Raw genomic sequence first — 16,587 nt, forward strand, 5'->3', positions numbered from 1 at the left:
GAGTGACATACCTTCCAGGCGTTGATAGGGACACGATTTTTTCTTGTAAAAGTAAGGGCAATTTTTGGGCGTCAGCAAGTTCTGAAAAAAATAGACTCGGTGAATGGAGAAAATTCTAGTGCTTTGAAAAAAATTACTGGCCCAGATTGCTAATCAACTCCCTCGATGGATAGTGAACATTACTACTGGTTTTTTACGCCATATTTAACTGTTTCGAGAAATGAATTTAGTTTCCAGTGATTTTTCCACTTGAAACTATTTATGTTACACATGTAATCAGGGTATGCTGCAAATGTAATTTTCATGCTTTTAGTCCCTCTCTATCTCCTGGGGCTAATCCTGTGTGCACCTATCCATTTCCTTTAAATTGTTACTTTGCAAAAAAATGAAGAATTATCCTTTAAACTTAACTAAGAATTTTTTTCCGTGTATGGATAAAAAATTCAAAAAAATAGTGGGCATATATTTATTTCTTCTTTTGTTTTTATTTTTCATCCTATTCTGTAATATTCGATTTGCTATTTACTTTTTACCAAGTATTCAAAAGAACTGGGCACCGGTTGGAAAAAGTGTCCAATAGTTTTGTTGTTTGATTACGTCTTTAATTGGGAGTAATGCGCTTCCGTACGTTTTAATACAAATTTAGTCGAGTTGGCTTCTAAAATTAAGTTAATCTAAAGATCCTAATTGTCAAAAGTATTTGACATAGCTGCTGAATAGCTGGTGAACCTCTAATGAAATTGGATGTAATATGAATTTAATATAATAATTCAGCCATCCAGAAATACATACAAATGAGTTAAGTTGAGTTATGATGAGTTAAACACACAAAAAATAACACAAGGCACAAATGTGTCTGGCAACACTAATTTAGGACATAAGAAAAAACGTTCAGTATAAAATACATTTTGATAAAGAACTGGCTTTTCTTAAGTTAAGTGTTCAAAATGCACACACCTTTATTGTAGCTTCGATATAATATTTATGGGCCTCTTTAGGTTATCTTACAAATCAAAATACAGCGTATTTGTCTTGATTACATTAGACGAGGTTCCAGTCCACAATCAGGAATTTCTTATTAGTTCAATTTCAAATCCGATTTTTTTTTTTCTCAATGTGTAATATCAATAATACTAATATCGAAATGTAAATGGCTAATCATAACTACAAACCAGTCACGTACTCAAGGAGTTCCATTCCGTACAATTAGTCTATTTTTTGCGTTTTTGAAGTTATGGCCTCTCTTCCAAATAATTTTCTGGAAATCGATCCATTACTAGCAGAATGTAAATTTAAGAAATACTTCAAATATAACTAAGGGATTGCAGAACCATTTTTGCCTACAAATCACTGAGATTAGGTAAACGAAACCAAATAAACGTAAAAACTCGCAAATTCTAGATGCATATTTTTTGTTTTATTCTTTACACCATACATTTCAGAATGTCAACATATCTAATTATTGAAATTTTTTAGATACTTTCCGTATGAACATCTGACGTTTTCTAAAGGCCCTGGTCAAATGGGGATGTCGATGACAAGCATGGACATGAAACCCACTGGCAGCTCATTCCCTAATCAGCTAATCTCATTGCATCAAATAAAGAACTATGCGCATCATCCGAACTTGGGTATGGTAGGTGGCGCCGATCATTACTCTTTTGGAAAGGAGAAGAGCCAGTGATTCCAAGGAACAGTCATTGTGACTCTAAAGACTGCCAGCAAAGTCTTTCGCTCATAATCCAGTGAAACGTTGTTCATACACCCAGTGAAAACATTAGCTTAGAACTCTTCCAATGTGCGACTCTCCGAGCAGAATTTAGAAGCAATACTTTTTTTCTTTCTTTTGAAAATGCGCCACTTATTTTTCTGTATACGTAAACAGGTGCCTTTTTGTAACTATTCAGTGCGGCAGAACTACACCGGGGCTGCCGTACTATAATTTGCAAATCAGTCGAATTTCGAATGCCGAATTCGCCACGGTTATTAGATGGCTCTTCTTCAAATGGCGTTTGAGAGACAGCTACTGCGCCAATCGTCGTGAAAGTGTGCATTTGCAATATTAAATGTTGGTGGTGTGTTCGGTCATCAGATGACGACGAAAGCGCACTGAGCTCAAAACCGGTGGTCATATACGTAATTGTTCGGCTGTGGATATATAGTATGATGTTCTTAGCTTCTCTTCTCTTTAAATATTAATCCCTTTTACTGTCTTCTTGTTTATCTTAAGACCTTCTGGCGCATCATTTCAAATACCTCAGTTTGAAATATTAATTACAGTTGCATGTTTGTAATGAATGTGTTTTTTTCCCTTCTTTTTGTATGCCAGACTTTATTTACGTCTCTAAACCGTTTCTAACTCAATCAGCATCATAGTAGGATGTCCTCTTTGGTTCTTCTCTTATTTTATTTGTTATTTCAAAATATTCATTTTTATTATTTTTTTTTTATCTAGTTTTATTATTCTAAGAAATGTTCTCAAGTGTGTAAAAGTGATACTAAATGAAGCATTGAAAAAAATACAAAAAAAGCTTTTCATTTGGTCCGTGTATGAACGTTCAATGGACTTGAAATCGAAAACAAAGGATTGACGCTCTCCCAATTTGTTTTAAGCAAAATTGCACTTCAAAATAAATATGCTAAAAAGATTTTCAATCTTTCAACTACTATATACATATCCTTTCGATATTTCTTACACAAAAACTTTTTCAACAAAGAAATGCAGTCCCACCCCTCGCAAAAGAAAATAACTAATAGGAATAACCGTTATTTCATGTATTCATTAAATCTAAAAGGGCATTGCTGAACGTTTCCCTCCTTCTCTTTTTACATTTCTTTCTATTTTGTTTCTTTTTGTACCATAGATTACCAGAAATATTACTTAACAAAAACGATGTTCTCCAATATTTTATTTACGTCCAGATTGGTTTAAAATTACATATTAAAAAGCCAATAGATATAAATTGGCTGGTTTTTTATATTAAACAGTTGATGAATGTCCATCTGTAAAACACGTATTGTTTTAACAAACTTGATTCACCAATGTTTGAACTACTTAAAATCATTTAAAAGGCCAATATAAATAAAGCACACCTTTTCCTATGGTATTCTGGAAGTAGAACCATCTGGTAATCTATGTTAATGCTAAGCTCCAATCGGTGTGATGAGAGGCTGCTCAGTGAGGCAGCATTCATATTTGTTGAATTAAATCAAAATCAAAATGTGTGACCCTTTAATTTTGAGTTTATGTTAGACATGTCAATCTGAATAAGTTTGCTTTGCTCCTATTTCCAGTTGAGTATTTAGCCTGGCTTCAGAAAAGCTTTCTTTTGGATTATTTTGGAAAGCACGCTGTATACGATTTGGGATCTCAGAGCTTTTGTTCATTATTTTATTTTGCTTTTTTTACATGATACTGATTTCCCATTATTTGTCTCCTATGTTTTGGATAATAGAACTTCCTATTAATTTTCAAAGAAACTATGAAATTAGTTTTTTAGCGGGACCCAACAAGCTTTTAAGCGTCAAATGGTACTATGCCCTAGGTTGAGGCCTTATAATTCAGTTTCATAATTTCAATTGCCACGTATAAGTATTGTATTTCTCCTTTTCTTTTTTTTTAAACAAAGATTTGTATTACCATCAGTAGCTGTACGATTGGCCAGTCAATGCAAACAAAAACACTGTTTGGCAAGCGGGTAAATAGCTAACGACGTCATGATTAAACTAAGTAACATAAGTGCTGACCCTCAAAAGAGTGTAAAGGTGGTACCTTGCTCCCCCTTTGGTTCACAGACCAGGCACCTACCTTGCCCAAATCCTTCTGAAAGAGAAGATAACTCTTAAAATGATCGCATCCAATGGCAAAAGTACAAATGAATTTTATGTTTTTTATCATAATTACTAAAACATAATTTAAGTCAGTTTGTCAAACAGTTCAAATATTACAAACAATTGAAGCGTTAATACATATATAAGTAAGTACGAGGACTTAGAACTTTTACTCTGCAAAACCTTTTTTCGTTTTAATGACCAAACAATTAGATGGGTAGTTTTTGGCCAGCTTTGGAGGAATTTTTGGAAATAAGTTAATGGCAACCCTGGTTCTTTCTGGATTGATTGAACTCAGATTTACTTCTATTGCTTTTGTGGTTTATGAGAAAGAAAGAACTAAAAAGATTGAAATAAAATCCAGAGTGAAGTTCTATTATTCATCATGCTTTGCAGTACGTTGTGCTATGTATAAATAGAAGCTAAATATTAATTATACGAGAACATTTTTAGAAAGCTTTTACACTATCTTGTACGAAAAGTGATGAATAATATTTATGTAGATTATTCATGTGATATTACACAGTATTGTTGATTTATACGAAATAACCTTCTTTTTATACATGGCGCTGGAAATTTTTCAATTGCGCTGTTTTAACATAGGAAAAATCCCCGGTTTAGAGAAATGACATGATAAAGATATTGGGCATGTTTAGTATACAGCTGAAGATTCTAAGTTTCAAAGTATTGCATTTACATGTATTATTGTAAATAAGGTGTCGCAAAAAATATATTACCAGTTAAAAGAGGATTTTAAGTAAAAACCAAAAAGGGCAATAAGCTATTTCATGAAGAGCCACTAAATTGTAAATGTTAGTTATACCAGGTGCAAATAAATGGGAGAAATCGGAAATGGGGAATTTCAATGAGTCTTGGAATTCGTATATCTTACCAACAAAACAAGAGCCACACTGAAATGGAAGTTGTGGCAATTCGAAGCTTTTATTAAATTTTTGGTTCAAGGTACTTCTTTTTCCTACAATGTGGGGTAAAAGGGCATCCAAATTACTCGATAAGGTGTTTATATTAAATGGTATCGTAATTTTTGCTCACCATTATTGCATACGGAATGTACTATTTTGTCTTTTAGGATATACCAGTTTAGTAAAGTGATATAATATAAAAATTGATACATACATTTCGGCACTCTCCTACAGCAGCCATATTGGCTGCTGTCTAAAAAGGTGGCGTTGGATTACATCTGGCCGGCAGGATGGGGCCTTGTGATTGGTTGGCATTTGATGCCGTCTAGATTATCTAGTTGTAAGAAGTAGCTAAACGACAACACAAGTCTATAAATAGTGTTATATCTTTCTGAATTTTTGTCAAAAAGACTGTAAAATAGTGAAAAAGAAAAATATATAGGCTTGAATTTGCCATATTTTGTGTCAATGAAGAAAAGGTTGTCCTCCTCTTCAAGAGCTTACCACCTGATTTTTATGTTTCATTTTCAAATAAAAGTACCACCCAACCTTCAACGTGAGGATTTGATAGATTTTACCTTTTCTGCCAGACTTATTTGGGTAAAATGCCCTTAGGTTTTAGGACATTAATTCACAAGTGTATTTCTCGTTGTTTCGTTGAATGACAGTGAAATTGAGCTTTTATCTGCTTAGTTATTCTTGATGTAAAAGCAATTATTTATGAGGTAAGGGGTGGGAGTTTGCCAGCATTTATCCAAAAATTCTGATAGGGATGGGGATGGACGGTAAATGTGTGACAGTTGTTTCCGTTCCTCAACTCAACATTTTGTGATAGTTTGGCCTTAAGCAGAAAGTAATGCATAGTGCTTTTTCTGTGAAAGATAACAGTACCAGGTTGACATTCGACCTGCCAGTTCCTAAACAGTTTGAACCGGTGCTCATTAGTTACAGTCAGAACTTAATTATAAAGAGACTAGCTTGCCTTTATCTGAATTGCATTACGTTTACAGTTCACATTAATTACTGTGTTCATCATTTCTCACCTTCTATACGATTCAACTACTCAATCCCTGTGTAAACTTTTTATTTGGGGGAAACACTTTTCATGTCAGTAACATAAAGCTTGTTGAGTTACTGCAACCTATGCATCAGCTTGACTAATCTAATACTTCGGAGAATACCTATCCTCGCACCTAACAAAGAAATGATCCAATCATATTGGTGTACTCTTTAGAAATAAGAATCTCTAAGAATGAATTTCTAACTCATAATCTTTTTCAATTATGACTGATGCAGCACCGCGTTAAAACTGCTCCTTGCGCTTTGCCTTGCTTATCCCATTGCAGTTTTCAGATATCAACATAGCAGAAACTATGCACTTTTCTTTTATTTTGTTTGCCAGGAATTAGGAAGATGAGGGTGGAGTCATTGTAAGAGGTTTTAAACTTTATGCTGGATGTCAGTGATGCAAAATCACTAGTTTTATATGTTCTTTAATAGCGCTATAGATTATAGATGAAGTACTTATTCAGAGAACAGCCCACTCCATAGAATGAGCTCAAAGTACCATTTTACTTCCTAGAATAGTTTTTAAACAGAAATTATTTACATTCTACCTTACATATTAAGCTCAATCTTCAAATACTTTAAAGTATATAGTAGTTCAAATTTAATTTAATTTCTAAGATTGTGTTTCTACTTAATTTGAATACTCCATGGCGGTTTTGGTAAAACATCGGCCTTCAATAAAGTAAGTTTATTGGGCCAGTACTTAGAATAAAATTTATAATGTTCAATTTTGATGCAAGAATTTTCTTGATGATATAAAATCCGATTCTAAATTTGTGTATTGGCACCCATCTGGCACCGATGCTTTCTCTTGAAAGCATGAAATAGATGTCATGTCATTTAAATGAAATTTAATTTCACGAATCGTCTTGATTAGAATCTATGCTTTCAGTAATGTATAGTTACCCATTATTTTTTTTTCAGTAAAAATTCTGAAATCTATTCAGTTGTTGGGAATGTTATCTGAACTCTAAAGGTATTAGGTAGCCTCTTTTATGCCCTTTTGGATCTCTTACATCCAGAAGAGGGTTTAAAACATTATGATATGTAATAGTACCTTGGTACTTATGGACTGTGATACGCGACCGGGGGTTAGGATTTAGATTTATTCAATAATCTTATTAAGGCCATAGCCCAGAGTTCACGAAGTGAAATACCAGTGAAGAATTTAGTGCTATTTATTTCATTTCGCGTCTGGCTAATGGAGTGATATGTGCTATTTCATTGTAAATAGGTTATAAGAATGCTTTGTATACATCAAGTTTTTCGTTATGTTGTACAGTTTTTACATTTTTTTTTAAGCTTAATTCTGAGTAATTCTCTTTGGTCGATCTGTAGCCGTAGGCTATGAAATCAACGGTAGCATTCACGTATTTCCCTACCTCACTTTTTGCGTGAGTGGAGCTTGTGAGTCCAATAGTAAAAATACTTAAATGTATCCAGTACTGTAGTAACCTATACGTAAACTAGCGTGACCCTGCTACCCTCTATCGATTTTTTTTATTTCTACTTTGTGAAAAAGTGTATATTATTAGTTGATTTGTTTAAAAAATGTGTTACTCAATTCTTTTTGCTTGTTCAATAAATCCATTCAACTGTTTTGCTTTTAAAGTAGTGTTAGTTAGACCAGGCGTTCTGAGAAGAATGTAAGAGGAGGCAACACTAATAAAATAATAGTATATTAAAAAAAAAATCACACACACTTACCTAATGCTTACAGAGAGCAGAGGCCCTATAAGTTGTTCTATTGGGAAAAAAGTGTCTAAATTTTCCCAGGTAAATGAAAAAATCATGTTTCTTGTATGTTGCTATTTTAAGGGAGAGGGGATTCCCAGTTTGATCCCTCAAAACTAAACTAGGCAAGTGAAAAGATAGTGCCGTCTATAAAAAAAATTACGTGGTTAATGGTTAAGTAGGCCTATCAGACTGATCCGTAGGAACATTTACTTTTTTCTCATTGGTAGATACTCCCCTAATTACAGGCCAAGGAGCATGTGGGGGGACTAGCACAGTGTATTATTATAGTATTGACTGTGGGAAACAACTGTTATCTGTGATGTTATGTTATTTGATGTTTACATTATTCAGCCAAAGAAAATAGGAAACCGGTTAGCAGGAGACCTTGAGGCTTAATTCCTCAAATGGGTGAAATAGTGATTGAATATATTAGTGGTATCTGGTCCCTCTATAACCGAATGACATGAGAGTAATAATTCAAATGGATTTTCAACACAGTCAGGGTTGCCACTCCAAGTGATTTATCACTATATCTAGTGATTTTTTATGTTGCCTAGTGATTTTCTTCTAGTTAGTGATTTATAGTGGTTTTTGCTCTAAAACTAGGGATTTTTTCCTAAATCTAGGTATTTTTCCTGATATAGCGTTTAGACTCATGATTCAATCGAATAAATCATACAAGAAGCTAATTAATAAAAAAAACAGAAAATGGTGATCCACTAAAGTTCATACTATGTTCGAGATTAACATTTATGCAAATAAAACGCCTTTGAAACTTCCGATTTCACACCATATGTCGATATCAGATATAAAAAACCAACAAAGAGAAAAATCTCTAAAAAAAAACAAACAAACAAACGAGACTGTGGCCAGTGGAGAGAAAAGAAAACAACAGAAACAAAACAACGCGGATATTTCGCCTGTATACAAACAAGGCGTCTTCAGCACGAAAGACACACAATAAAAACAATATAAAAAAAAAAAACAAGAATAAAACTAACAACAAATAAACCCCCCACCAAAAAAAAAAAAAAACAAAAAAAAAAAAAAAAATGTACAATCGGCGCAAACAGAACCACGTAGGGAAAATATGCTAATATTGATTTACTTCAGTGAGGAAACCAGAGTAACTGTGGAAAAATTAAAAAACTGTAAATTACTTTAATTATTCAGTTGTGAAATAATCCTTTTGTTAGCTATTACTGAAGCAAATCGTTTTGGTCTAGCAGGTAAATTAGTCCCCTGGTAATGATTTAAAATCTATATTCACTTATTGACTGTTGATTCACTCTTTAGAAGGTTATCACAAATTGGGTCAATATTTAAATTACCCGTGTCCCTATTTATGGAAAGGTTATCAAACATATATTTTTTAATTTCTATGGCTTCCCTGGCCCATTGGGTGTAACCCTTATCATTAGAAATAGCCAAGGCTTCATCAAATTTTACAAAATGATCTGGTTGAAGCCAATTATGCTCTGCTAAAGCTGAAACGAAAGTTTCTGGAGGCTTGCTTAATTGTAGGGTTTATTTCTATTGAGTTTCGGTGTTCAATAAACCTTTCAACAAATTGTTGGTGAGTCCTACCAATATAGAACTTCCCACAAGAACACGGAGTTTTATACACCCCACTTACTAAATTTCCCCGAGTTAAATCCTTACCAGAACTAAAAGAAACTACCCATTGGCCTCAGCGATTGGAAACATGTATCAATACCAAATTTACGTAAAACCCGTGAAAGTTTCTCACCCAAACCAGGTACATATGGTAATGAAATAAAGCTTTTTGATACAACTAAATCTAAAGACTGAGAAATCTCAATAACCCTACTACTATGTTTAACCCGTCTATTTTCAATTATTTTATCAATGAACTTAATTGGATAACTATTACAAAACAAAATATCCCTCAAGTATAACACTGAATTATGAACACTGAAGACTATAATAATCAAATGAAATCAATTATTTCTGACACTATTACATACAAAAAACTTGATTTTGATCCTACAGATAAATATGTAAAATTAACGAGAAAGGAATTAGAGTCATTGAAAAATAATTTTCACATTGCCCCACAGTTTTATAATAAAAATTATCCTAGGGGTTGTTCGGCCCCGAAGATCTATCGTCTACCTAAGATTCATAAAACTGGGTCCCCCCTCGTTCCCATTATGTCAACTTTTCTGGCACCTTTTTCAAAATTAGGAAAATGGTTGTCAGTAGCTTTGCGTCCACTTTTGCAAACACAAAAATCATATTTAAAAAATTCGACTGATCTTACTAATAAATTGCGAAATTTCACGCTGGAGGATAGTTCAATTCTTTGCAGTTTTGATGTTGTTTCCATGTATTCAAATTGTGATTTAAAAAGGTGTGAGGGTATTTTAAAAAGTAAATTAGAAAAACATTTTGATTTAATACAGGATGTGACGTTAGCCAGTTTGGATATTGATGTCATTATGAGACTAATTATTCTGGTAAATGAATTTTCTTTTTATTTTGGTTTTTGAGGGGAGTTTTATAGACAAATTTTTGGGTTACCTATGGGGGCTTCACTTTCTATTTTATTGGCAAATCTATTCATAGATACCATTGAAACCTCCGGTATAAACAGTTTTAGAATTTCCCCTTGCTTCTGGGGTAGTTTCATGGATGATGTGATGTGCGTTTGGAAACATGGATTGGACTCCTTAGACCTTTTTTGTAAGCATTTAAATAGTTTTGATAATAATATTAAATTTACAGTTGAATTTTAGGATAATAATAAATTACCTTTTCTGGATATTTTCGGTTAAACATAGTAGTAGGGTTATTGAGATTTCTCAGTCTTTAGATTTAGTTGTATCAAAAAGCTTCATTTCATTACCATATGTACCTGGTTTGGGTGAGAAACTTTCACGGGTTTTACGTAAATTTGGTATTGATACATGTTTCCAATCGCTGAGGCCAATGGGTAGTTTTTTTTAGTTCTAGTAAGGATTTAACTCAGGGAAATTTAGTAAGTGGGGTGTATAAAATTCCGTGTTCTTGTGGGAAGTTCTATATTGGTAGGACTCACCAACAATTTGTTGAAAGGTTTATTGAACACCGAAACTCAATAGAAAAAACCCTACAATTAAACAAGCCTCCAGAAACTTTCGTTTCAGCTTTAGCAGAGCATATTTGGCTTCAACCAGATCATTTTGTAAAATTTGATGAAGCCTTGGCTATTTCTAATGATAATGGTTACAATCAATGGGCCAGGGAAGCCATAGAAATTAAAAAACATATGTTTGCTAACCTTTCCATAAATAGGGACACGGGTAATTTAAATATTGATCCAATTTATGATAACCTTCTAAAGAATGAATCAACAGTCAATAAGTGAGTAAAGATTTTAAATAATCACCAGGGGACTATTTAACCTGTTAGACCAAAACGATTTGCTTCAGTAATAGCTAACAAAAGGATTATTTCGCAACTGAATAATTAAAGTAATTTACAGTTTTTTTATTTTTCCTCAGTTACTCTGGTGTCCTCACTGAAGTAACTCTATATTAGCATCTTTTCCCTACGTGGATTAGTTTGCGCCGACTGTACATTTTTGTTTTGTTGTTGTTGTTTTTTTTTTGGTGGTGGTTTTATTGGTTTTTAGTTTTATTCTTGTTTTTTTTTATCTTGTTGTTTTTGTGTGTATTTCGTGCTGAAGACGCCTTGTTTGTATACAGGCGAAATATCCGCGTTGTTTTGTTTATGTTGTTTTCTTTTCTCTCCACTGGACACAGTCTCGTTTGTTTGTTTTTTTTAGAGATTTTTCTCTTTGTTTGTTTTTTGTCATGGCTGGCCAGTTCGGCTTAAGATCTTTCAGATATCAGATATAGACCCCAGAGCGTTGTCATCAATTTAACAGGTGAAGCTAGTAAATCGTAAAATTGGAAAAATGTTCTGTACATCCTATTTCACAACATTTGGTCAGGTCAAATTTTTGTCTCCATATTTATGTTTTTTTCTTCTCTGTAATCTATCAGTTCTAAATTAGATTTTCTTCTGTTAAAACCTTTGAAAGTGGAGTAAATGGTGGATATGAAAAATAAGAAAGTAGGTATACATTAAATATAATTTTCCAAATGAAAAAAGAAATCATTGAAAAAGAAAATAGGACTTAGTGTTTTTTATAGTAGGAGTTGTAATATAACTAGATATAATAAATTGATTGCAGTTTGATGATTGTATTTGGTTGGGAGTATTGGGTGGGGGGTATCTACTCTGGGAATTATCTAATAATTTTAATCTTTACTTCTAATATCTAATCGAAACTCCAATAATTTTCCAAATTCACTTATTTGTAATTAAAACACCTAATAAGCGCAGATAACGCCCTATTCTTTAAAATTTTGGATTTATATGCTAACATATCAAACAGTTTGTGGTAACAAACTGTAAGAATGGAGCAACAAGGCTGAATAGTAACCGAAACTCTAGAAACGGAATTTGGATATCAATCGATAAATCATTGGCTTATTATGTTGATTCCAAATATATAAGATTCATTAAGTACTACTACTGCTAACAACTCACAGCAGCACCAAGCTGTCTGAGGCCAAAACAGCTACACACGCTCCTCCTCCATCCCAATCTATTCAAAGCCTCCCTTTTTACACCCTCCCAGGAAGTTCCCATTTCCTTTAAATCTTTCTTTATGACGTCCTTCCACCCCAAAAGAGGACGACCTCCTTTCCGTTTAGCCCTAGACGGTTGTCCGAAAAGGACAATCTTCGGCAATCTGTCATCCTTCATCCGCACAACGTGCCCTAGCCACCTCAACCTTCCTTTCATTATAGCCCTAGAAAGCAGCATTGAACCAAAATTTTCGTACAGCCTATTGTTTGAAATACGGTCAGTCAGCCGGGTACCCAGAACAATCCTTAAGCAATTTCTCTGGAAAACATCTAGCAAATATTCACCCGCTTTTCACAGTGCCCATGCTTCAGAGCCATATTTGACCACTGTCATCACTGTAGCTTCTAATATTTTAATCTTGGTTTCCAGACTTATCTTCGTATTCTTCCAAGCTTTTTTTTAACTGTAGAAAAACACCCTGAGCCTTGGCTATTCTACTTTCAACATCTTCGCTATTCCCACCATCTTTACTAATAATACTACCAAGGTAAGTGAAGCTGCCCATCTGATCAATCTTTTCATTACCCAACGTCACCTTATCATCTTCACTTACTCCTAACCTTAAATGACTTAGTCTTCTTAACGTCAATTTTCAAACCTATTCTAGCACCCTGAACTCGCAAAACCTCTAAAAGTTCATTCATTTTGCTCACATTTTCATCTATAATGCTTAAATCATCAGCATAATCTAAGTCAAGGAGGCCTTTCCTGTGCTCCTTACGACAAAGTCCATCAAAATAGTCTATATAAAGGGGGATAGAACACAAACCTGCTTAACTCCCTATTTAATACAAAACCAGTTACTAACCTCATTTCCTACCTTAACCGCAACAGTGTTATTCTCGTACATAGCACTAATCACTTTAATGTATTTAACTGGTATACCATACAAGGATAAGACCTTTGTTAAAGCTCTTCTATCTACAGAATCGAATGCTTGCTCATAATCTATAAAACTGAGGACCAAAGCTGTTTGACAACTCACACACTTCTCGATTATTAACCTAAGAGTGAAAAATCCTCTACCTATTCTAAAACCGAACTGTTCTTCCCTCAAAACTTTGTGTTCTCTCAAAATCAAAAGGCGTTTTTCCACATTTAGGGGGGTAAGTTTACCCCCTCCGTTTAGGTGCACTGGCATAGAAAATGGTAAAGAAACAAAATCATTATTAATTACAATGGTAAAGAGTATTATAGTTCTAGTGATTTATAGTCAATAAATTAGTGATTCATGTACTGATTTAGTGATTATTTTAAGAATCTAGTGATTTTTTTTTCATCGGATGGCAACCCTGAACACACTTACAGAAACAAACAGACAAGATCCCAGATAGAGATATGAAATATTTTATTAGGAAAGCTTAATGCCCCGGTTGGTGGCAATAGAGATAGATAGTATCCTTGCTTAGACAAATCTGTCGTAGGAAAGGAAAATAGCAATGATAAGAGAGCGCAGCAATTTTGTTGCAACAATAATCTAGTTAAAACCACTACGGTAGTACGTCATAAAATGGCCCAAAGTAAGAATCACCACATTATAATGTTTAGGGTTACTTAAAGCTAAAACTTAAAAGGGTAACTGACTTTCGGATAGTTATAAAGTAGATAGACTCTAGGAAGAGAATTTGAGAGGAACTTTTCAAGAACAATTGAATTCAAGAAAATTCAAAGAGTTTTGATTTTCATAACGTAAAAGATAGATGGAATGAATTTTAGAGAAGCAATTTGAATGTAGCAGAAGCTGTCGCAGGGAGGAAAGTAAGAAAAGCATCTAGGAATGTTAGAGATTAAGCTTGATAGAAGAGGGAAGGGGTCTGTACATGCAGCTTCCTAGAGATAGGTCGTACAAGAATATCTGGAAACTGAGAAAAGTAGAGGAGACATCAGACATTAAAGTGCCAATTAAGAAGATGCAAAGTGGAGGCCGTGGATAAAATTGCCGAGGATCTGGAAGATGCAGTCAGATAAAATATTAGTATGATATGAAGATCATGGTTGGAGCGATAGCTGCCACCTAGTAACAAACGAACGCGACCCATAATCAGCAAAAATTTAAACATGTAAAAAAATTGTCATTTGTAGCTGACGTAGGAATAGTAATTATTATTTCGATTAGTTTTAATCGTAAAGATATGGGGATTTCGAAAACACCCTGAGAACCTCAAAAAGGGCGTCAGACCAAACCCAAAAGTACACCAGTGGAATCTTGATTATCGAAAATCCCATGCTTTTTTGCACTTTTTTTCAAAGGCATTTCTGTCGTGTTTTTTTTTTTTTTTATATCCGCCAACGGGGAACTGGAACAGCATAGGCAGTGGCTCCCAAAGTTGACTTGGCTCCGATCCATCTAACAATAACGTCCAATCTTGGGACTCATCTTAGAAAAAAAAATTCAAATTTAGATTTTTTTTTTTACAGTAGAAAAACGACTTGTCACTAGACTATAAAAAAATTCACAGTTTGGATTTTTTTTTCATCATCAAAGCATTAAATGAAGTAATTTTCAAAAAGTTGATTTCCATATAAAAGAATAAGCTTCTTAGGGAAGAACTGTCAGTATATGTCAGTATATGTCAGTATATGCACTGACTCTGCGCCAGCTATGTGCGAGAAAAACACCAGTGTGGTTACGAGAGTTCTTGAGCGATGTCCGTGGGCCTTGTGGACACACTGTACTCTCATAGAGAAGCACTGGTTTCCAATACATTGTCCAATGATTTCGAAACAGTGCTTGATAGAGCTGTGAAAATCGTAAATTATATTAAACAAAACCCTTAAAAACTGTGTGAAGAACTGTTTTTGTGATTTCTCACAAAAACTGTGTGAAGAAGTTTGTAGCCGCGATACATCTCTTCTTCTACATACAGAAGTTCGCTGGTTCTTATTATTTCCTGGATAATTCTTATTTATCCAGGGGATAAATACTGACACGATTTGTGGAATTATATAATGAAGTTACAACTCACTAGAAAGAAAAACTGAATATATTAAACACCTACTGGACAATAAATTCACTCTCAAGCTCACCTATTTGGCGGATATTTTTCTGAATTAGACGAATTCAATTTGTATTTGTAAGGTTCAAACGGAACAGACATTTTTGCAGATCACGATAAAATTGGAGCGTCCATGAAAAAGCTTCTGCTGTGGAAAAGTTGCATTGCCAATAGCAAGCATGATTTTTTTTTAACACTTTTATTACTGAAAACTAGGTGCAGCCCAAGATGAACTTACTGTCTGAAATTTTCTGTCATTTATCGCTATTAAAAAATGATTTTGACGACTATTTTGGGGAAGAGATGAAAAAGTTTTTTCGTTGAGTTGGATTTGTAACCCATATCAAGCCGACTTACCAACTAGTCTTTCATCAAAAGCAAGTGAAGAACTCACTGATTCATCAGAAGATCGAAATTTTGCCTCTCAGCTGTTGGTAACTATCCTTACCTGTTTGATGAGGCTATGAAAGTCCTCCTCCAATTTACTAGCTCATAGCTATGTGAGGCAGGATTTTCGGCCATGGTTTGCATTAAAACTAAGTACAGAAAGAGATTGGATACATCACACTTGCGATTAAAACTAACTAAAATTGAAGTTAATGCTAAAACTAAAGTAGGGGAAGTTGGACAGTGTGAAGTTAGAAAACAATTCTTAATACATGATATGTAGGCTGGAAAATCTTATATTGCCAAATAAAAAACAAAAAACAACAAGCCGTTTTCGAGAAAAAAAATACATAAATGCATATGCAATTGGTCGTTTAAAGAGATTAGATATTTCTTTGTGATTCATTTTTTGTTTTTTATTCACTATGATTCAGGCTATCGCTTGCTTCTAACCGCATAATTCTTTGTTTTTCATTTTCGTTTCATCATTGCCTAAGAATTTTTTTTTAATACCCTTTGCTTTAGCTGTTTGGATTGGTCTTGTCACGTCTGATGGCCCAGGTTGCTGCATATGTAGCTGCATATTGTTTTGCGATTCATTATCTTTCATCACTACCTCAGACATTTACTCCATGTCCTTGGATTTAGCTTTTTTGATTGGTCTTATCACGTTTATAGTCCAAGTTGTTCCACGTTTATAGTATAGTCCAAGTATATATATGTATATATATATATATATATATATATATATATATATATATACTTAGATATACATATATATATATATATATATTATATATATATATATATATATATATATATATATATATATATATATATATATATATATATATATATATATATATATATATATATATATATATATATATATATATATATATATATATATATATATATATATATATATATATATATATATATATATATATATATATATATATATATATATATATATATATATA

At 33.4% G+C, this 16,587-nt stretch overlaps 1 protein-coding gene across 7 annotated transcripts in view; it reads left to right on the forward strand.

The window, feature by feature from the left end:
* The window catches only part of LOC148949324 (zinc finger protein squeeze-like), a 315,758-nt gene extending 308,333 nt beyond the window's left edge, over window positions 1–7,425 (forward strand). For all 7 annotated transcript variants that reach the window (XM_089093355.1, XM_089093357.1, XM_089093356.1 and 4 more), the window contains one exon: window positions 1,477–7,425. In XM_089093355.1, the coding sequence (XP_088949481.1) occupies window positions 1,477–1,684 (208 nt within the window). In that variant the 3' untranslated portion in view covers window positions 1,685–7,425. The remainder of the gene's footprint in view (window positions 1–1,476) is intronic.
* Window positions 7,426–16,587: the final 9,162 nt, after the last annotated feature.

Source organism: Artemia sp. Qi Xiang Cuo, chromosome 8 (assembly GCF_049724085.1).
Source record: "Artemia sp. Qi Xiang Cuo chromosome 8, ASM4972408v1, whole genome shotgun sequence".
NCBI lineage: Eukaryota > Metazoa > Arthropoda > Branchiopoda > Anostraca > Artemiidae > Artemia > Artemia sp. Qi Xiang Cuo.